At 43.8% G+C, this 19,157-nt stretch overlaps 1 protein-coding gene across 1 annotated transcript in view; it reads left to right on the forward strand.

Moving 5' to 3' along the window:
- The window catches only part of CNTNAP2 (contactin associated protein 2), a gene marked incomplete at both ends in the record, with an annotated part of 2,035,904 nt that overhangs the window by 1,989,943 nt on the left and 26,804 nt on the right, over nt 1–19,157 (forward strand). Inside the window, one exon of the mRNA XM_082846865.1 lies at nt 11,021–11,260. Coding sequence (XP_082702991.1) covers nt 11,021–11,260 — 240 coding nt within the window. The remainder of the gene's footprint in view (nt 1–11,020; nt 11,261–19,157) is intronic.

The following is a 19,157-nucleotide window of genomic DNA, read 5'->3' on the forward strand; positions in this document are numbered from 1 at the left end:
AGACCGCTTATAATGAAAATACCCTCGTCCTGTTTGGGCTGGGGTGGGGGAGGGAGGGGGAGGGTGTGTGCTGCCATCAGGTGTGTCCTGTCCAACTTGACATTGAAGGTGATGGGGGGAGGGCGGTATTTCCAGCTCTAGAAATTAAGTACTTGTTTCTGCTAAACTTCTCTGGTTGGATCCAGGCAATCATTTCAGCCCCTCAGGGTCCCTTTGGTTCATGATGCTGTCATCTCACGTAGAGATACGCCTTTCCAGTAAACGCCGGGTGACACATTGGTCAGTGTGCCATGGATGTCCTTATCCAAATTGCCGTAGTAATAAAATGTTAGCCTGGAATCCTACCCCTAAAATTCTCCCCTGAAGCTAACATCCACCATCGATCAGATTCTACCCACAGTTCATCTTGTCGTAAATCTACCTTTAAAATACTACTCTTACTGTCATGAGCCCACACAGACCTGCCTTGACCATGAAAATGTCATGAGATCCCTCTGCCCTTGTTCCCCAACCTAGTAGGCTGTTACTCCAAGCTGACAATAGGGGAGTTGGGTTTAGAGGAACAGGAGAGAAAAAGGTGCTGAGGGAGAAACACACTTGGATACGCCCACGCCCGCCAGGCCACATCTGGGCTCCAGGCAGCCAGGTCTGGACACCGTGGCGTCCAGGGTGGTTTCAGTTGTGTTCAGATTCGTGTGCTGGTCCAGTCTAGTTCGGGCTTCAGCCTCAGAGCCTTCAGGCTCTGTCTTCTGGACAGCAGTTCATAAGTCAGGGCCCCAAGATGTGAATTCTTACGTTAATTATACAACGTGGTGAGCGAATTGAGGGGACACCCCCGCCAGTGCACTTTCGTTGTCCTGGGAACTTCAGTGCGTTCCACCCCCGCCCCAGTGTCTGTTTCGTAATGCTTTCCCGTTTATGCTGTCCCGCAGTCTTAATCCTTGAAGGATTTTTTTTCCTTCGGTAAGATAGTTTTAGTGGCCTTCTGGGGTAAGAATTACAATACAAGTGAGAACTAAGGGAGGAAACCACTTTTTATTTTACTGAATCATTCAATTTGACATTACTTGGAAATTACAGATTTTGTTTTTCAAAATATTCCTATGCTTTTCCTAGCCTGTACTTCTTCATGCTGCTCGTGACGTGTGTGAGGCCAGCACCCGTCTCTCCTCCTTTTCTCATTGCCCCAAATTCCCCTGCTTCCCAGGGAGTTAGCTTCAACTGACCATGGGCTGGTCTTAGCTGAATACTCTTCAATGGTTGGGAGAAGAATTAAGGAAGAAACTTAAGAGCTGAATCTCAGTATCCTTATAGTATTGGTTACAGTTCAGTAGGGTTTTCCAAAGCCTTAAAAATAAATAATAAAAAAAAAAGTTTTCGCAAAAGCAGGGCATACGATTTGGTCATTTTGTACACAGGATTCTATTTCTGCTGCTTACAAGTTAAAATGCAAAAGGAAAAGTGGAATAAGACCCAGTGTGTAAGAATGAGGTTCGTCAGTTGCAGCTCATGAGACATTCAGGCCATACATGTGTGTTCTGTTCTTCAATAGCAAACAGGTGGGGCACGTAGCTTATATTTACTAAGACTCTGAGAGGTCAAATCCCACCTGCATTTCTAATGAAGTAAATCACAGCACCCAGCTCTGTGGTTTGACTGACGGCTACATCCGTTTTGCTGAAAGGTCTTGCCACTTTCAGCAGACCCTGGTAGTCTCTGCCCTGAAAAATCATGCGAGTAAGCAGGGCACCTGAGGCTGCAGAAGAGGGGCGCCAGGCTTTCTGTCTCGTGTCTGACAACTTGAAACATTCAGGGAAAAGAGGGAAATCCCTATTTCAGATGTGTGAACTCTTTATGGTGCCAAATGTCTGGTGTTTTGGAAACAGCTAAGGGATCTTAAAAGATAAACTGAGGCATATTAAAATTTTTAAGAGTTTTTCTGAGCAAAAATTGATTTGAACCAGGCAGCATCCAATCCAGCAGATAAAAAGAAGCTCGAAGGATCTGTTCAAAATGAAAGTCTTTTTCTAGGCGGAAAGGAACGGGAACACTGAAGTTATACCAGCAAAAAGGCAGGCTGGTTATTTCAAAGTTCCTTTCCTTGAGGGGATGTCAGGGGTCAGTCAGACAGATTACCTCACTAGTGCTGATCAGGTGGTTCCTGATGGACTGGTTTAAGGTTTCATTGCTGGGAGAGCCGAAACTGTGATTAAGTCTCAGTGTGGTGACCTGGAGCTTAGCATAAGTGACTCCATCTTGGGTCTTTTGTTTTTTAACAGGATCATATCCTTCCCTTTGTATAGAAATCACAACTATAGTATATTATCCAGCAATCTTAATAAGTTTGCAGTTTTCAGACTAGATTTTAGGAATGGGGATGACAGTTTTAACCTATATCTATATATAGATATATCCCCAAAAGCTCAGGTACTGTGATCGGTTTATACAAATTAAAGTGTAATACTTTCTTTTTGCAAAACAGTATAATAAGCTAGCATCTTCACATTAGGACATCTCTTTTTATTGATGTTTCAGAAAAAAATACAATCTTGTTTTCTCAATCCTTGGGGAAGGATTTACAAATTAAAACACAGCACAGACAATGTAGAAGGACAAGAAGATTCTGCTTCTCCCAGCAGCTTGTCGCTTTGTAATTGAGTTAACATATGTCACAGGTCAAGAGCTATTTAAATTACACCTGCATATTTTAGTCCCGCCTTCCTTCATAAAAGAGAAAAGCATATAATAGATACAATGAAATTTCATTAATGTCCTTCTTTCAGGGATTAATAAAATGTCAGAGTGTGTAATTTATACATCAGCTATGTATATGGATTTAATTCTAGTTGTTCATCTTCTGAAAGGCAGCTGGTCAGCAAGACGTCACTGATCAGAACATTTTGCCTGTAAGAGCAGGAGCTGACGTTGAACCGAGATTCCAACATTTCAGGGTCCTGCCTAGCGTTTATCATTTGCTCATGTTAGAATTGAGGAGAATGAGGTTTATTTGGTTTTGTTTTGCTATTTTAGATTAATGCTCTTGGCTTTTTTGGGGGGTTGGGGGTTTGTTTTCTTTGTTTTTTGGTTTGTTTTTTGGTTTCTTTTGGTTATGATTACTTCCCATTTATTTATTCTGGGAACAATAAATTCTGGAACCCATCCAGGCTCCCGTTCACACAACTATGGCCAAATGGGAGACTTGTAGCCACCCTCCTCACCCACATCAGCTGCTCAGCAGTAACCCTGAGAGTCGCAGCTTAGGATGGTTGCCAGCCCGGCAGGACCCTGGTCATGTTTTCAAGTCTACATCAGGTGACTACTCACCAACCTCATTTCGGTCTACTTTTCCAAGAATTATTTAAATCTTCAGCCCGGCAGTGATTTCAAACCCACTTCCTGCTCATCTCGTTAGGTCCCATATAACCCCTGCTCTATGCCGGAGGCCCGAGGTCTGTGTAGCAACGGATATTCAGCATTAATAGATGTGTGAGTTTAAGAGCCACATGACCGTATTTTCAAAGACGAGTGCATTTTCAGTGAGATGGACAGGTTTCCAGGTAATAGTACTTCTGGAAGTAAATATATAATGATCTATGGGATCTAAATCTGCTACTTCCCCTTCCTCTTTCAAGGCCACGTTTCACAGCTCTTTACCAAATGAGGCTGACAGACTCTGCCCCCAGGGAGCGTCGCTGCGCCTAAACTTCCCGAGCGCTCGGCCCCGCCCTCACAAGCAGGCTCTGCATGACAGACGTTTAATGTACAGTTTCCGGGGTAGGCAGCAGGCACTCACCAGCCAGGTGCTATTGTAGACACTCCGTGGAACACAGGGACTGAATGAGCAACATAGTCTCAGCTCTCAGGGAAACTGCGAATCTAGTAGAGGCACAAGTTCAGGTTTCTGGCCCGTATGGGGAGGAAATGACCACACCTGGGCCAGGTAGTTAGAGCCGGGAGCAGGACCTAGGAGGAAGCCATTTGGAGCTCTTCTTTTGAAGGGCTGGGCACCCCTGTGTTCTAAAGTGATGGAGAATCACAGCTATTAGGGAGGAAGATGGATTTCCATCTGAATGGAACAGAGGCCCCTAAGGCCGAAAACCAAGGGGTTCAGAAATGGACCAAGTTCTTCCACAACAATATTCCCCAAAGAAGAGTAATCTGAGGACCGATGATACAATTTCTTCATCTTCAGTTACATATTTTCCATTTCTGGTTACCTCCTTTACTGTTATTTACTTAATACTTTTCTTTAAATGGACTCACCATTTTTACTTAAATAAATCTATGCTAAAAGGAGAATGTTTATGTTCAGAGGAAATTTTGTAATGCGACCATAAAATTAAATACCAGTAGCACTTGCTGTAACGATAAGGCAGTGATAAGACATATATTCTATGAAAATAATATGAAGTTCAGTACTGCTGCCTGCAGAAGAGTCCAGGTCCGTTCTTTGTTAAAAAGGGAGCATAGCAGGTATTGAGGTGGTGGAAAAGACAGTCCAGTCCCAACCCGAGACCCTTTCTTTGAAGGATTGAAAGAGAATTGAGAAGGAAATAACTTCGTCACCTTGAGATTGGATGTTATTTAATGTCCAGTCTGTGAATAACCTACAACCGCCTCCAGTGCCACTGGTGGGACATACTCTACCGGAGAGCTGAGGGCAGGAACAGAGGAGGGACGATGCTTTGGGCCAGTTGTGCCCATGGTCTCTGCTGAGCAGAGGTGAGGTCTGCCATCCCATTCTGATCCCACAAATTCTAAGAGGCTGAATCCCCCAGCCCCTGGCACAGTGAGGGGCACGCAGTAGAGCCTTATAAAAAGTCTTAGCTCAGGTCTCATTGACATTCTAAGATCTCTTGGCTCTGTTTCATAAATAGTAAGAAGGTAAGTTTATGGTGAAATTTCATATTTCATAATATCACATTCCCCCAAGAAAGGAATATTGATAGAATATCCTAAGAAGTATAAAACATAACAATCAGCTGATGAATAGATCCTATGGGATACACAAGAAGACTGCATCGATGAGTTTGAGTAGTCTCAAAGGGAAATGAGAAATGTCTTTGTGAGTCAGCATCTGAGTGTCTGCCCGGTCGCTGAAGAGGCTCCTGGGTGTCCACAAGGCCCTGGCACAATGGGGTCCTCGACTGGGCTGGCTTCCTTCTCCCCATGTTCCTTGCTCAAGTGCTCTTTTCTCTTTTCATTTCTCACAACACCCCTTGCCTGTCACTGGGTATTCAGCAATTTAGTAAAATGAGCCCGGAAAGCATGCTAATGCATCGCCAGTGTAAATTGCTGCGTCCTCCTTAAAAGGGTTGTCATGAGCATTTCATTTGAAGCTTTCACCCGGAATTGCATCAGTATTTTAAGTGGGCTATTTTCTATAACCCATATCACTATGAATATAAGACACTAAAGTACTAATGACAGCTTGAGAATTTAATTTCAGAAGTGACTGCACTGCATTTCTGAAATCTGCATGCTTTAGAGCAGGCTTTCCCCAGATTACACTGCAGCCAAGACATCTCCATGCAGAACGTAGTTTCTTACAGTAAATCGTATCTTAATATGTGGTTTCAGTATGAGGTCAGTGCAATCAACTTTACAGATTAACGTACTTTTAATGAGCTCAACCGCACTAAACTGATAGCTTTACCGTTATTTGTTCGATGTTCTTAGGACGTATGGATTTTTATTGCACACAAGTGTTTACAGCACTTGCTGGTGCTTTAACTGATGCTGGCAAAGCTTTGACATCAGTTCACAGCATTTTTAAAAATCTTTATTATTGGCTCGTTCACTAATGAAACATGGTCTTAAAGCGAACTCTGATAGACATTTAAATTTTTTAAAAACAAAACGAAACCTCACTGTGCCATGTTTATGAAGAGTCCCGGAACAGAAATGCCAAAAAGCCAAATGAATATAAAAGCAACATAAATATAGTCTGTTTTTCAGAGAGAAGTTGAGAATACAAAACATTTGACTTCTGTTTTTTTTATGAAACATAAATGTTCATTCAGTTATTAACTCCTCTAAGCCTCAGTTTTCCCATCTGTGAAGTGGGGATAATCCTTTTTAGCTCAGAGGGTTGTTAGGAAACAGTGAAATACTGCATGAAGTGTACTAAAACACAGTACCTCACACATGTACCAATTTTGGTGTATCGTGGAAGCTTTTAATATTATTATTATCACATGGTCCAGAGTTGGAACCATCTGGCCCTGAAGAAACCAGAGTGTCTATTGCATTTGTGGTCCCCAGGGAATGGGTCTCAGCCAGGAGCCTTTAGGGGCACATCAGCTGGATCTGGAACACTGTCCAGGTTTGGAACTGTCTGCTCTCCTGGGCATCATGACCCTTGTTTCTGTGACCTAGCTGCCTTTCAGGAAAGGAACAGCAGTCGAAACACTGGGGTAAGGAAGAGCGTGAGCTGAGTGAACAAGCTGCGAAGAGAAGGGAAAAGTGCAGCAGTTCAGCCCCCAGGGCAGTCCTTGCAGCCCAGCCCCCAGCCGCTGCCCACTTGGCGGACATTTCCACCAACGCTCACGGCGACCCCCGCCACGGCGGGAGCCTCAGAGCCCCTGCTTCCCGCCGTTCCTCTGGTCCGTGGTCCTCATCAGAACCCCCTTCCTGGGGGCTCCCCTCTGGCCATCTGCCTTGTGTCTGTAATCCCTCTTTGAGGGTCACTTCAGGGGAAACACTCATGGGAGGACAGCTCTTTAAGAAGGGGGGACCCCACGTTAAATTGGGAGCCCTCAGATAAATACAGCTTTGAACCCGTTTTCTGTGGCGTGATTGGAAAGCTGGCCCGACTTCAAGCTCAGAAGACTGTGTCGGGGACCGTGTGAAATGCAGCCGGAGTCAGAAGTTTCACACCCAAATCTCTAGCAGAGGAACCAAACTCAAAACGGACTCTCTATAGATTCTACAACGGCTGCGCAAAAGACAAGAGGGTGCTGGTGGTGAACACGTCGCTTTATCCACAGCTTAACTCTGCCTCAGCCCTTCAGCAAAAAGAAGAATCCCTCCCTCTCTTCACCCAGGGAGCTTGCAGGGCCCTGAGGGGCCAATGAGATCGCCTGCTCAGAGCAACTTGCTGTGCTCCTCTAGAATTATCTTTCCAGTACGGTTCCCACAATCATCCCCTACAGCTTATATTTAAGCACTTTAAGTTTCCTACTGAAATAAAGACATCTTAACATGGTGTTCAAGGCCCTTCCCAATCTGGCCTTGAGCTCTGACCCCATCTGACTCCCACAAAAACCTCATGACAAACTCAGCCTGGAGTTCTCTTTCCTTTCATCCTCAAAACCTAGTTCTACGGAAGACCACAAGCCTTGGTGGTGATGTGGAGAAATTGGTGGGAATGTGGAATGGTGTAGCCACTGTGGAAAACTGTATGGAAGTTTTTCAAAAAATTAAAAATAGAACTACCATGTGATCCAGCAACTCCACTTCTGGGTACGTACACCAAAGAATTGAAATCAAGATCTCAAAGAGGTATCTGCACTCCCATGTTCATTGCAGCATTATTTACAATAGCCAAGACATGGAAACAACCTAAATGTCCATCGACAGGTGAATGGATGAAGAAAATATAGTGTACACATACAATGGAATATTATTCAGCCTTAAGAAAGAAGGAAATCCTGACATTTGCTACAACATGGATGAACTTGGAGGACATTATGCTAAGTGAAATAAACCAGACACAGAAGAATAAATACTACATGATCCCACTTATGTCAGGCCCCTAAAATCGTCAAACTCATAGAAGCCGAGAGTAGAATTATGGTTTCCAGGGGCTGGGGGGAGGGGCATTGGGGGGGCTGGGTGAAAGGTACAAACTTTCCCTTATGCAAGAAGAATAAGTCCCAGAGTGTCTGTAGTTAACAATACACTGTATTTGTTATGTAAACATTTGTTAAGAGGGTAAATCTTATGTTAAGTGTTCTTACCAAAAAAAAAACACCAAAAAACCTAGCTGTAGTGTTACCCCTCCTGAAGTGCTTTCCAGAACCCCATGCAAACCTACTTCCCTGCTTTACCATAGAGTTTAATAATTTTACCCAGGGACTTCCCTGGCGGTCCGGTGGGTAAGACTCCGCGCTCCCAATGCAGGGGGCCCGGGTTCAATCCCTGGTTGGGGAACTAGATCCCGCATGCATGCCGCAACTAAGAAGTCCACATGCCTCAACTAAGACCTGGCGCAGCCAAAATTAACTGATTAACTAATTTTAAAAAAATAATAGTAAGTTTACCAAACGTAAGTTTTGTTTCTTAGCTAGGAACGTTGTAGGGGTTAGGAGGCCTGGGGTCAGTCTGCCTGGCCTCAACAGCCGACGTATCTTAAGCCTCATTTCCTCACATGTTACAGAGGGATAATAATGCTCGCGCCTCCAAGGGTTGTTCTAGGAATTAAATATCCAGTGTGTCTAAGACAACTAGCACATTTTAAGGGAGTTCAACAAATACTAACTCTTGTTACTGGACAGCTTGTGTTCAGTCACGTTAGTTGGTTGTTCGTATGCTTGTTTCCTAGCGAGGCTGTGAGCTGCTCAGGGTAAGCCCCTGTATTTGTCTACCTTCCTAATACTGCTGCGCGCACCCAGTTCCTGCGATGAAGTGAGTTGAATCGAACTGACCTGACCTGAAGTCCCACAAGATGGCAGTAGCCACCAGCCCCAGAAGCTTCCTTGTGGAGCCCTCCCCTCAGCTAGACAGGCTAAAAAGGACTCTCCTTTTACGGGCAGCTGATGGAGCTGAGGTGTCCCCAGCTTCCTGCCACCAAGTAGCTATTCGTTCTGGTGCCTCTACCACCAGTGAAGCCAGATAGGAATTCCGGACAGCAAGGAACTGAGGTCCGCCTCCCTGTGCTGGGATCAGAGTCATCCCTAGTCTCCTTGGTCTGAGGGTGTTTCGAGGGAAGGCAGATCACTGGGGGGAGGGGATGGAAACCAAATACTGGAAGTGTGCGTGGAAGGCAAGCTGGTGAACGCACAAGGGGTTCTGATATTAGACAAGGAGACGAAGAATGAGTCATGGAGTAGCCTGCAGTCATTGAGGAAAAGGCAAGGGAGGAAGAGGGGAACAAGCCAGCGCAGGTGTCAGTGGGACCAGAGCCTCTTCCTGGTCGTCATGGAAGCCTCAGGATACATCCTGGCGGCAGGGTTTTTGCACTTGGTGGCAGGTGCATCCTACCTCCCCATCCTAAATGGGACGTGCTTTAGCTCAAAGTCACAGGCTGAAATTTACTGCAGGAGAAAAATATGGAGAATCATCAATTAAAATTTCTTTATGTACTTGTCTAAGTAAGACCCTATTAGAATCCCCGGAATTGCCATTCTTCATCATCCCCATTGTCATAGCTCTCTGTTAATCAAACTTCACACGGAACCAGGACAGCTCAGTCATGACACATTTTTTTTTAATGTGATGAATAATCAGTACATTCATTTCTTCTGCCCCCAAGGCCTAAAAGCTCCCTTCTCCACTGATACATTCTTTAATTAATGGGGAGTAAATTTTTATACAAGGCTATTTCACCTGGATTCATTCCCCAGGTGTAAAAGGTTGTAAAATCCAACTTTTCAAAGAAGTAGCTAGCCCCCCGTTTCCCAAAGTCTTTGTTTTTCACAGTTCAGGTGGAAGGGTAAATGTCTCACAACCTCGTCCTTGTGTTTACAAGGTCATCATCATGTTAACATACTCTCCCACCCAGAATACAAGTGCTGTGCTCTTCTCTGGAGTGCCATTTGCCCAGCCCCTGAGTTTGTAGCCCTGCACCATCATTGCCTGTAGCAGTAGTTCTCAAACCTTAGCGGTGTCGGGACCACCTGGAGGGTTTGCAGCACAGATTGCTGGGCCCCGCCCCATGCGTTTCTAATGCTTTCCCAGGTGACACTGCTGCTGCTGGTACAGGAGCCACACTGGCGAGAGCCATGCATCAGGAGGGTCTAGGACTCCTCCAACAGTCGTTTGTGCCAGGTAGATTCTAAAACCCAGGGCTACGGTCACAAAGACACTTGCTTTTGCTGATATGACAATGTGTGTTTATAGTGATGGAAACAGTGCTTTGGAAAATGCCTCCACCCAGACTCACCCCTGATTTGAATGTTAGGAAGAAGATGCTGACTACAGGTTTGGGGCGGGTGGTGATTCTTAAATGCACACGTATGTTTGTGACTGAGTTGGGAAAGTTTCCTGACTTCCAAAATGCCCATCTGATGCTAGCTGAGATTCTGGAAACCCCAGAATTCCCAGAGGATTGGATTCTAAAGAAAGGAAATGCCCCACTATAGGCTATGGGAACGCTTTTTCTTTTCTTCTCTTTTCTTTTTTAAATAAAGAATTCTAAAGAAGAAAATAAGAGGCACCAAATGAAACCATAATCTACCAGGAGGGCTGGGAGGGCTGTTCAATATATATGAGGGTCACTGAAGCATCAGAAAAGGGGAGAAAAGTCCGTCAGAACCAAGCGAGTGTTGTTAGTGTCGGCAGTATCTCACGTAGCTGGAAGGTGATGAGGCATGTGTTTCATTTTCCCAAGTATAGTCTTACTCTCCTCACCATGTTCTCTAGCAACACAGAAGGCTCTTTTAAAGTGAAGCGTCCAGGGCTTCCCTGGGGTGCAGTGGTTGGGAGTCCGCCTGCTGGTGCCGGGGACGCGGTTCGTGCCCCGGTCCGCGAAGATCCCACGTGCCGCGGAGCGGCTGGGCCCGTGAGCCATGGCCGCTGAGCCTGCGCGTCCGGAGCCTGTGCTCCGCGGCGGGAGGGGCCGCAGCAGTGAGAGGCCCGCGTACCGCAAAAAAAAAAAAAAAAAAAAAATTTTGATTATAAATTGAAGCCTCCAGCCCTAAAGCATTATCAGGTCATTAATTTTTCATCCAAAAGAGCACAATATCTTAAACTGAAACGTAAGAGGAAGATTTGAAGACAAACATTCAAAGGGGAGTTGTACATTACAGCGGTGATACGGCGAGTGGGATACGATCTTTACTTTCTCTTTTTCTTTTAGAAACAGGGAAGATTGACCAAGAGATTCACAAGTACAACACGCCGGGATTCACTGGGTGCCTCTCCAGAGTCCAGTTCAACCAGATCGCCCCTCTCAAGGCAGCCTTGAGGCAAACAAACGCCTCAGCTCGCGTGCACACCCAGGGCGAGCTGGTGGAGTCCAACTGCGGGGCCTCCCCGCTCACCCTCGCACCCATGTCGTCTGCCACCGACCCCTGGCACTTAGACCACCTGGATTCAGGTAAAGTCTAAAGCAGTGTCTTGGCTGGGATGCTTTATTTCTTTACGCCTCAGTTTCCTCACCTGTAAAATGGAGTTAATAGCAGACCGTCGCTGGTGATGTAGTTGGAGGATTAAGGGAACGAAGGAATGTGTGAGCGCAGAGTTCTTAGCACATCAAGGGCTCAAAAGGTACAACCGTATTCGTGCTCAGGGCCAGTAGTAAATAAGTCGAAGGGAAGGAGTATAGGAATTATTGACTCTTCTGCACTTAAGTGAAATGATGAGATACCTTAACCGATGTTTGCAACGTGACTGTCGGATGATCTGATCAGATCAATTCCTCACTTTTGCCTTTGTGACTCAGCTGCCTAGCAGCCCCACTGTCCAAGTTCTGATATCAAAAGATTACCTAAAACCATACAGGAATTCATCTCCCGACACTGTATTTGTACATATAATCCCATAGCCTTCCAGGTTTTATGGGTGCATTTAGGCTTAGAAAGCTCAGTGGATTTAGCTCCACTTCTGCAGGTGATAAGACTTGTCATTTGAAATCACAGCGCTAAAAGGATGCAGCTGTTGGCTGCGAAAGTAACTGGCTGCAGATTCAGTGTCCACAGGACCCCGAGTGGTGGGGAGACTGTAAGTCCCCCCCCTCACTCTACCCATACTGACATCAGGCTACTCGGGTAATCTCTCCAAGCCTTTGCTTTTTCACCCACAAGGTATGAAGTGGGGTGTGATCTCTAAACCACCTCCAAATCTACCATCCGATGGATCTCCAAAGCAACGTGTGACTTTGCTGATGCCAAAGACAGCAAGGGGACGAGGGGGGAGCCCTGGGTTCGATACCATCCCTGCCTCTCCCCAGCAAGTGTCTTAATGTCATTCCTCAGTTTCCCCACCTCTGAAATGGAGATAGTAAGACCTAACTCAGAGAATTCCACGCAAGACGATGGATTTAAAACACTCAGCACAGTCACAGACGTGGAGCAAGCTGTGCAAACGTTTAGCTGCAATAATACTAACAAAGTGGTTATTATTATATCCAGCACAGTTTGCTATGATGTTTGAATGTCCAGTAGTAAAGGCTCCCAAATCCTCCCCGACCCTAACTTCGAGTTAGTAACAGTTCATCATGGAAACGCCGTGTGCTTGATTGCCTTACATATATTCCAGCCCCGAACACAGGGTTTACCAGCTTCCGTGAAGCTTTGTCATCGTGAATTCTTGCCAGGATTTGCCTGCAAAGTTTTGTGAAGCTTCAGAACGAAGCCGAAATTGCCCCATTGTCAGAATAGCCAATTTACAGACTAAAGAATCCTCTTCATTCCTCACACATGGGGTCCTATAACATGATGAGGGTGATGATGTGTGCCCAGGGTACTTACAAAAACTGCCTTTTACGAAGTTGTGAGGATGACACAGCGGGCTGGTTTTTCCTCCTGAGATGGCTTGAACAAAGGAAAGCAGCCCTAGTGCTGAAAGAAGAGAAGTAGGAGTGAAGTTAGGAGGCAAGAAAAAGCACTTCCAGGGCTGCAGAGGAACAGAGATTTCTCAGATAGATTCCTCCAGATGCCAGGGTGGATGGAGACAAAGCCTAATCTTTGAAAAACGCAGGTTACTGTTAGAGGTTCTCACTGCTTGAGGCCATCAGCGTGTGTGGTCCGAGTCCGCTGCCAAGAAATCAGTTTCAAAAGCCTCTAGATGCTACTTTGGGCCGATAGTTCATATTCATTCTGCCTTAATTAGCAAATTATTTGCTTGATGGTCTGTGAGATACAAGTGTATGGGCCAAAGTTTGAGTTCATTTATTTTTTAAAAATCATGCTTTATACATGACAATTTCATTCTTTTGACTGATGTAATAATGTATATAGGGAACATTCTGTTATTCAATGTTCAAATCTAAAGTCTACAATTTAGGTATTATGGTAGGCCTGTACTATATAACATAGGTCCATTTACAGAAAATTTCCACTTGTACTTGGACAGCAAGTTCTTACCTGGTGTTGACCAGTTGCTGTATCAATCTCATCATCATAATTTATTCCATGATTGGAATTCAAGTTAATTTCCATAATGGGTAAATGCTTATAAAGAAATGTGTATCTGTCTCACGAACTTTATTAAAACAACAGAAAAGAGCTTATGAGCTATGACATAGAAGCCTTGTTTAGATAACATGATTTTTTTTAACATCTTTATTGGAGTATAATTGCTTTTCAATGGTGTGTTAGTTTCTGCTTTATAACAAAGTGAATCAGTTATACATATGTCCCCATATCTCTTTCCTCTTGCGTCTCCCTCCCTCCGACCCTCCCTATCCCACCCCTCTACGTGGTCACAAAGCACCTAGCTGACCTCCCTATGCTATGTGGTTGCTTCCCACTAGCTGTCTATTTTACATTTGGTAGTGTACATATGTCCATGCCACTCTCTCACTTTGTCCCAGCTTACCCTTCCCCCTCCCCGTGTTCTCAAGTCCATTCTCTAGTAGGTCTGCATCTTTATTCCCGTGCTGCCCCTAGGTTCTTCATGACTTTTTTTTTTAGATTCCGTATAAATGTGTTAGCATATGGTATTTGTTTTTCTCTTTCTGACTTACTTCACTCTGTATGACAGTCTCTAGGTCCATCCACCTCACTACAAATAACTCAATTTCATTTATTTTTACAGCTGAGTAATATTCCATTGTATATATGTGCCACATCTTCTTTATCCATTCATCTGTCTGTCAGTGGACACTTAGGTTGCTTCCATGTCCTGGCTATTGTAAATAGAGCTGCAATGAACATTGTGGTACATGACTCTTTGAGTTATGGTTTTCTCAGGGTATATGCCCAGTAGTGGGCTTGCTGGGTCGTATGGTAGTTCTATTTTTAGTTTTTTTTAAGGAACCTCCATACTGTTCTCCATAGTGGCTGTATCAATTTACATTCCCACCAACAGTGCAAGAGTGTTCCCTTTTCTCCACACCCTCTCCAGCATTTATTATTTGTAGATTTTTTGATAACGGCCATTCTGACTGGTGTGAGGTGATACCTCATTGTAGTTTTGATTTGCATTTCTCTAATGATTAGTGATGTTGAGCATTCTTTCATGTGTTTGTTGGCAATCTGTATATCTGCTTTGGAGAAATGTCTATTTAGGTCTTCTGCCCATTTTTGGACTGAGTTGTTTGTATTTTTGTTATTGAGCTGCATGAGCTGCTTGTAAATTTCAGAGATTAATCCTTTGTCAGTTGCCTCATTTGCAAATATTTTCTCCCATTCTAAGGGTTGTCTTTTGGTCTTGTTTATGGTTTCCTTTGCTATGCAAAAGCTTTGAAGTTTCATTAGGTCCCATTTGTTTATTTTTGTTTTTATTTCCATTTCTCTAGGAGGTGGGTCAAAAAGGATCTTGCTGTGATTTATGTCATAGAGTGTTCTGCCTCTGTTTTCCTCTAAGGGTTTCATAGTGTCTGGCCTTCCATTTAGGTCTTTAATCCATTTTGAGTTTATTTTTGTGTATGGTGTTAGGGAGTGTTCTAATTTCATTCTTTTACATGTAGCTGTCCAGTTAGATAACATGGTTTTATTTTTTTTTTCTTTTAGGTGAATGGGAAAATGAGAGAGAATGGGGGTTGGGGGATGAACAGGGGACAAAGAAAGAAAAAGACATAAGGGAAGGTTACTTAACATCAGCCTCCAGTGGCTTAGTGTCTAGGAGGAAAAACCTTTCCTCTAGGCGCTTAAGTTCAGGCCATGGGGGCCTGCAAATTAAACTCACAAAAGGCAGATAACAGGAGAAGAAGTTTATTTGCATGCATATGGAAGCTTACAAAAGAAGTAGCTCAATAGTGGTAAAAGTTAGAGGCTTATATACTTTTCTTAGTAGAGAAAAAGAAGAGAGGATAAAAGGCCTCTGGGAAGAACAAATGGGTTTCTAAAAGAAAAAACAGGAGATAAGGAAGTTTGTGATTATGTTTGTTCACGCCTGTGTGAATGGTCTTCGTCTTTTTCAAGGCCTTAAAACTCCCCTGCAAAGGGTGATTTAGGGTAGGTTTGCTCTTGGCCTCTTTCCTGGGACCTAAAAGCCTCCTAGAAAAAAGGGGATTTATGGTCTCATTTCTCAGAAGTTTCTATGTTTAGTCAGATAAGGAAGTTCCAAAAAGATTTCTTTCTGCATCTGTTGAATCTCAAATATCATCAGTTTAAAATAATCTTCATCCCAGCTCTGGGGTTCTTAGTGGGTCCCCACATCAGCAGTTGCACCCTAGTTTCTGTGAGCCTGAGTTCATCATTCTGAATTTTGATTTGGGGGTTTTGCTTTTCTAGATAATCTTTCATGTATGACTGAGGATCCTCACTATCAGATATTCAGAAACAAAACAACAGAGCATACACAAAAATGCCATTTCTAGCTATAAATCATGTTACTTGAGTCTGTGTAGGTACCTGAGGGAAGAAAATAAAGGTGAGAGCTCATTAGTCCTGGTTTGAATAGAGGACATTTGGAAGGAGATCTGTTTCATCTGGTGCCTTGGAAAGTGTGATCCTCGACCAGCAGTATGAGTATCACCTGCAAGCTTCTTAGAAATGGAAATCAGACCCACTGAATCTGGCATCTGCATCTCAGCAAGATTCCCCTGTGGTTTATCATGTGCCCATCAAGTCTGAAAGCACTCCTCTCAGTCTCAGATGCACTTTCAGATTACCTAGGGAGCTTTTAAAAGCCGCAGTATCCAGGCTGCACCCCTGACCAATTAAGTCAGACACTAGGTTTGAGATGTCCAGAGATGTACAACCTCCCCAGGTGATTCTAATGTGTAGCCAAGATGGAGAATCACTCACTAAATAAGAGAGAAGCTTAATAATGGCCCCTTTGGTAAACCCTCTGAAGTAAGATTACTAAAAAGAAAAGAAAAGTAAATACCCAAAAACCAGTTTATGAAAAACAGTGAAGCCTTTAGGTGGTGAAATCCCAAACTGAAAGGCTATAGCAGTAAGCTTGCCAAAGGTTGGGCTCCTCTGACCATTTCATAAGGAAGCTCAGGGAGATAGAGGAGTTTTCTCTGAACTTGAATAGAGCTAGTCTGCCTGGAAAAACAGACTTGAAGCAGACAGACAAACAAGAGATCCACAGTGCGGGGCCGGACTCGGGGCCTCCATGAAAATGCATCTTTATTGAAGTTGTTACGCCCCAGGAAGGAGCTTCAATTTGAGGAAGATGTCAAATTATTAATCAGTTTTTTTAATCAGCTGCAAGCCTAATTTGAAAGGATATCAGGAAGGAAATGCTGCTTTAAAATGAAGTATGTGCATTTATTTTAAAATCAAGCAGGCCCCTTGCAGTGAAGATAGGAAGTCTATGGTTTTAGTATTAGCGGGAACTTAGCGATCAACCAAGGGCTACTTACTTCATACTCACACTGGAGTATCTGCTTTGCAGAGACCTGGAAGTTAGAATTCCAGACATCTACCCTGAGGTCTTGTGTTCTTTCTGCTCCCTTATATTTCTTTCTTATATCTTAGATGATATCACATGATAAAGACAGAAAATGGATTCCAAGGTATGCTGGCTTCCTGTGATAAGATTCCTTTTCTCTTCTGGAACACCACTGACTGAGCTGCTCATTGCCTCTCTAATGCCCTTTGGGCTCCATCACCGTTTTCCAAAGCGGGGGACATTTACAGTTGGTCAGGCTGTGTACTGCACAACTCCAGAGGATTCCATTTGCATTGCAGTCTATGGCTCCTGGAGCCCTGAAACATGGTGGCCTTGATAGGGGGTCATCAGATCATTATGGGAAGAAAATAGACATATCATCACGTGGCATAATATCAAGTTATTTCCTGTTCATTTCTTTTTCAGTCTTTCTCATTTTGTTAAAGAGAAAGTCTCCATGTGGTTCTGGCATGCATTTAACAGCTCTCTCACCCATGCTATTCACCCTTTAATAGAGAGCAGGCTTCTGTTTAAAGCCTTGACGGGCCATAGAATTACTCAGTAGGGTTATAAAGTTTTATCACTGCATCTGTTTAAATAAGAAATCAGGTCAGGGCGTCCCTGGTGGCACAGTGGTTGAGAGTCCGCCCGCCGATGCAGGGGACACGGGTTCATGCCCCAGTCCGGGAGGATCCCACATGCTGCGGAGTGGCTGGGCCCGTGAGCTATGGCCGCTGAGCCTGCGCGTCCGGAGCCTGTGCTCCACAGCCGGAGAGGCCGCAACAGTGAGAGGCCTGTGTACCGCAAAAAAAAAAGAAGAAGATCAAATCAGGTCAATTTAGTGAGAATAAGTAAATAAATAATAATTACGTTTTCCATGGATATGGCAAAAATATATGACAGTAGTTCCTATGTGATTGGAGTTTGGCAAACAGCGGACAGTATGTCAGAATGATCACAAACATAAGGTCCTGGCATGGAGCTGGGAGAGTGCATTTTTTATCGGGGGAAATGGTAAAATTATGTTGATTTGACTTAAACCAATTCTGCTCTATTAGAAACATCTAGTCAATTCTTTTTCTGCCTAATTTTTTCTGCCTTTGGATAATAGGTACGGCCTGTTTAACCACATCATTATGGTCCTTTTAGAACAGTAGTTACAAGGTAGAAAAGGCAATCCCTGGCCCTGAGTTCTGGTTTATTTAAAGGTCACAGAGCACCAGACAATTGCTGTGATTCGCCTCTCAGAATTATGGGCTCTGTTTTTCTTTGTCAGATTCAGGGAAGCTTATTTCCTTGGAATGGCAAGGATTTGCCAGCAGAGAGACGACTACAAATGGCAACGCACTTTCTGCAAAATGCAGAAACAAAACAACACCAGAAAAAAAATAAGAATCTGATGCCGTAAATTTCTGCACGAAGGAACAGCTCCGAACTGTATACCAAGCTGTTTTATGAGGCATTCATATTAAGTCTTAGGGTTGATTTGTTTTTTAATCACATTCATGATATTGAATACAGAATACATCAGACCAAAGGCCACATCCTAGGGTTTTTTTAATAGCATTAAGATAGACAAGGCACTTTAAGATGTAAGATTTCATTTCCCAAGGAATCTCCTCGTTATAAAGATTATAACGAGTGACTGGAACCTAGAGATTCTGGCTCCCCGCCTAAAGCTAACCTGCATCTGATACTGAGAGGCTCTGGACCAGGAACTCTCAGAGCCCCTTCTGAGAGGAAAGTGGGCAGGACATGGAAAATCCAGAAGCACTGAGTGGAAAACAGTCCTCTGAGAATTGTCAGGAATTCGGGAATCCAAACCCAAATTCGTCCGGTGGATTCACTCAGGGTCACAGAGCAGTTGGAAAAACCAGCTCTCAGCAATGTGGCTCTCATCCCAAATAAATTGGGAACTAAATGGAACACGGTGCCTGGGATCACTCGGTGTAACAAGCACATGCCCCAGTTAGATTCCAGAATATACAGTCTGCCCAGGTACTGTGAACTAAGAATTAAGGGCTCTGCGTGCCACATCAGACACTTTACCACTGGAAATCGTGGGTTTGATTTCTAAAGGCACCCGTTTCTCTATTGCTGTGATTTTTAGTGACTTGATTTCTTATCTATGTTCCACATTTTTTTTTCTGCCATCTGAGGATAAAATATTTTTATATCTTCACGTGTGAAAGAATTATAGATAAGATGAACATTTAAAAACTGCATATATCTATTCCATTTCCATCATAATTACAAGCTGGTAGTTGGTTTTCTTTACCACCTGCAAGCACTTAAAATAATCTTTCCAGCTGTTACAATTACATCTTAATTATTTCTGAGCAGATCCCGTTTTTCATCCTTATGCTAAGGTTGCATGATTAATTTGTTTAATCTCTGATACCTAATCTTTTATCTTTTGTGTCTTTTGTTCTCTTCTGTGACCGACACAGACATTTATTCAAGTCCAAAAAACATTATCATCATCT

The sequence above is a fragment of the Leucopleurus acutus genome, assembly GCF_964270905.1.
Source record: "Leucopleurus acutus genome assembly, chromosome: 9".
NCBI classification, from domain to species: Eukaryota; Metazoa; Chordata; class Mammalia; order Artiodactyla; family Delphinidae; genus Leucopleurus; species Leucopleurus acutus.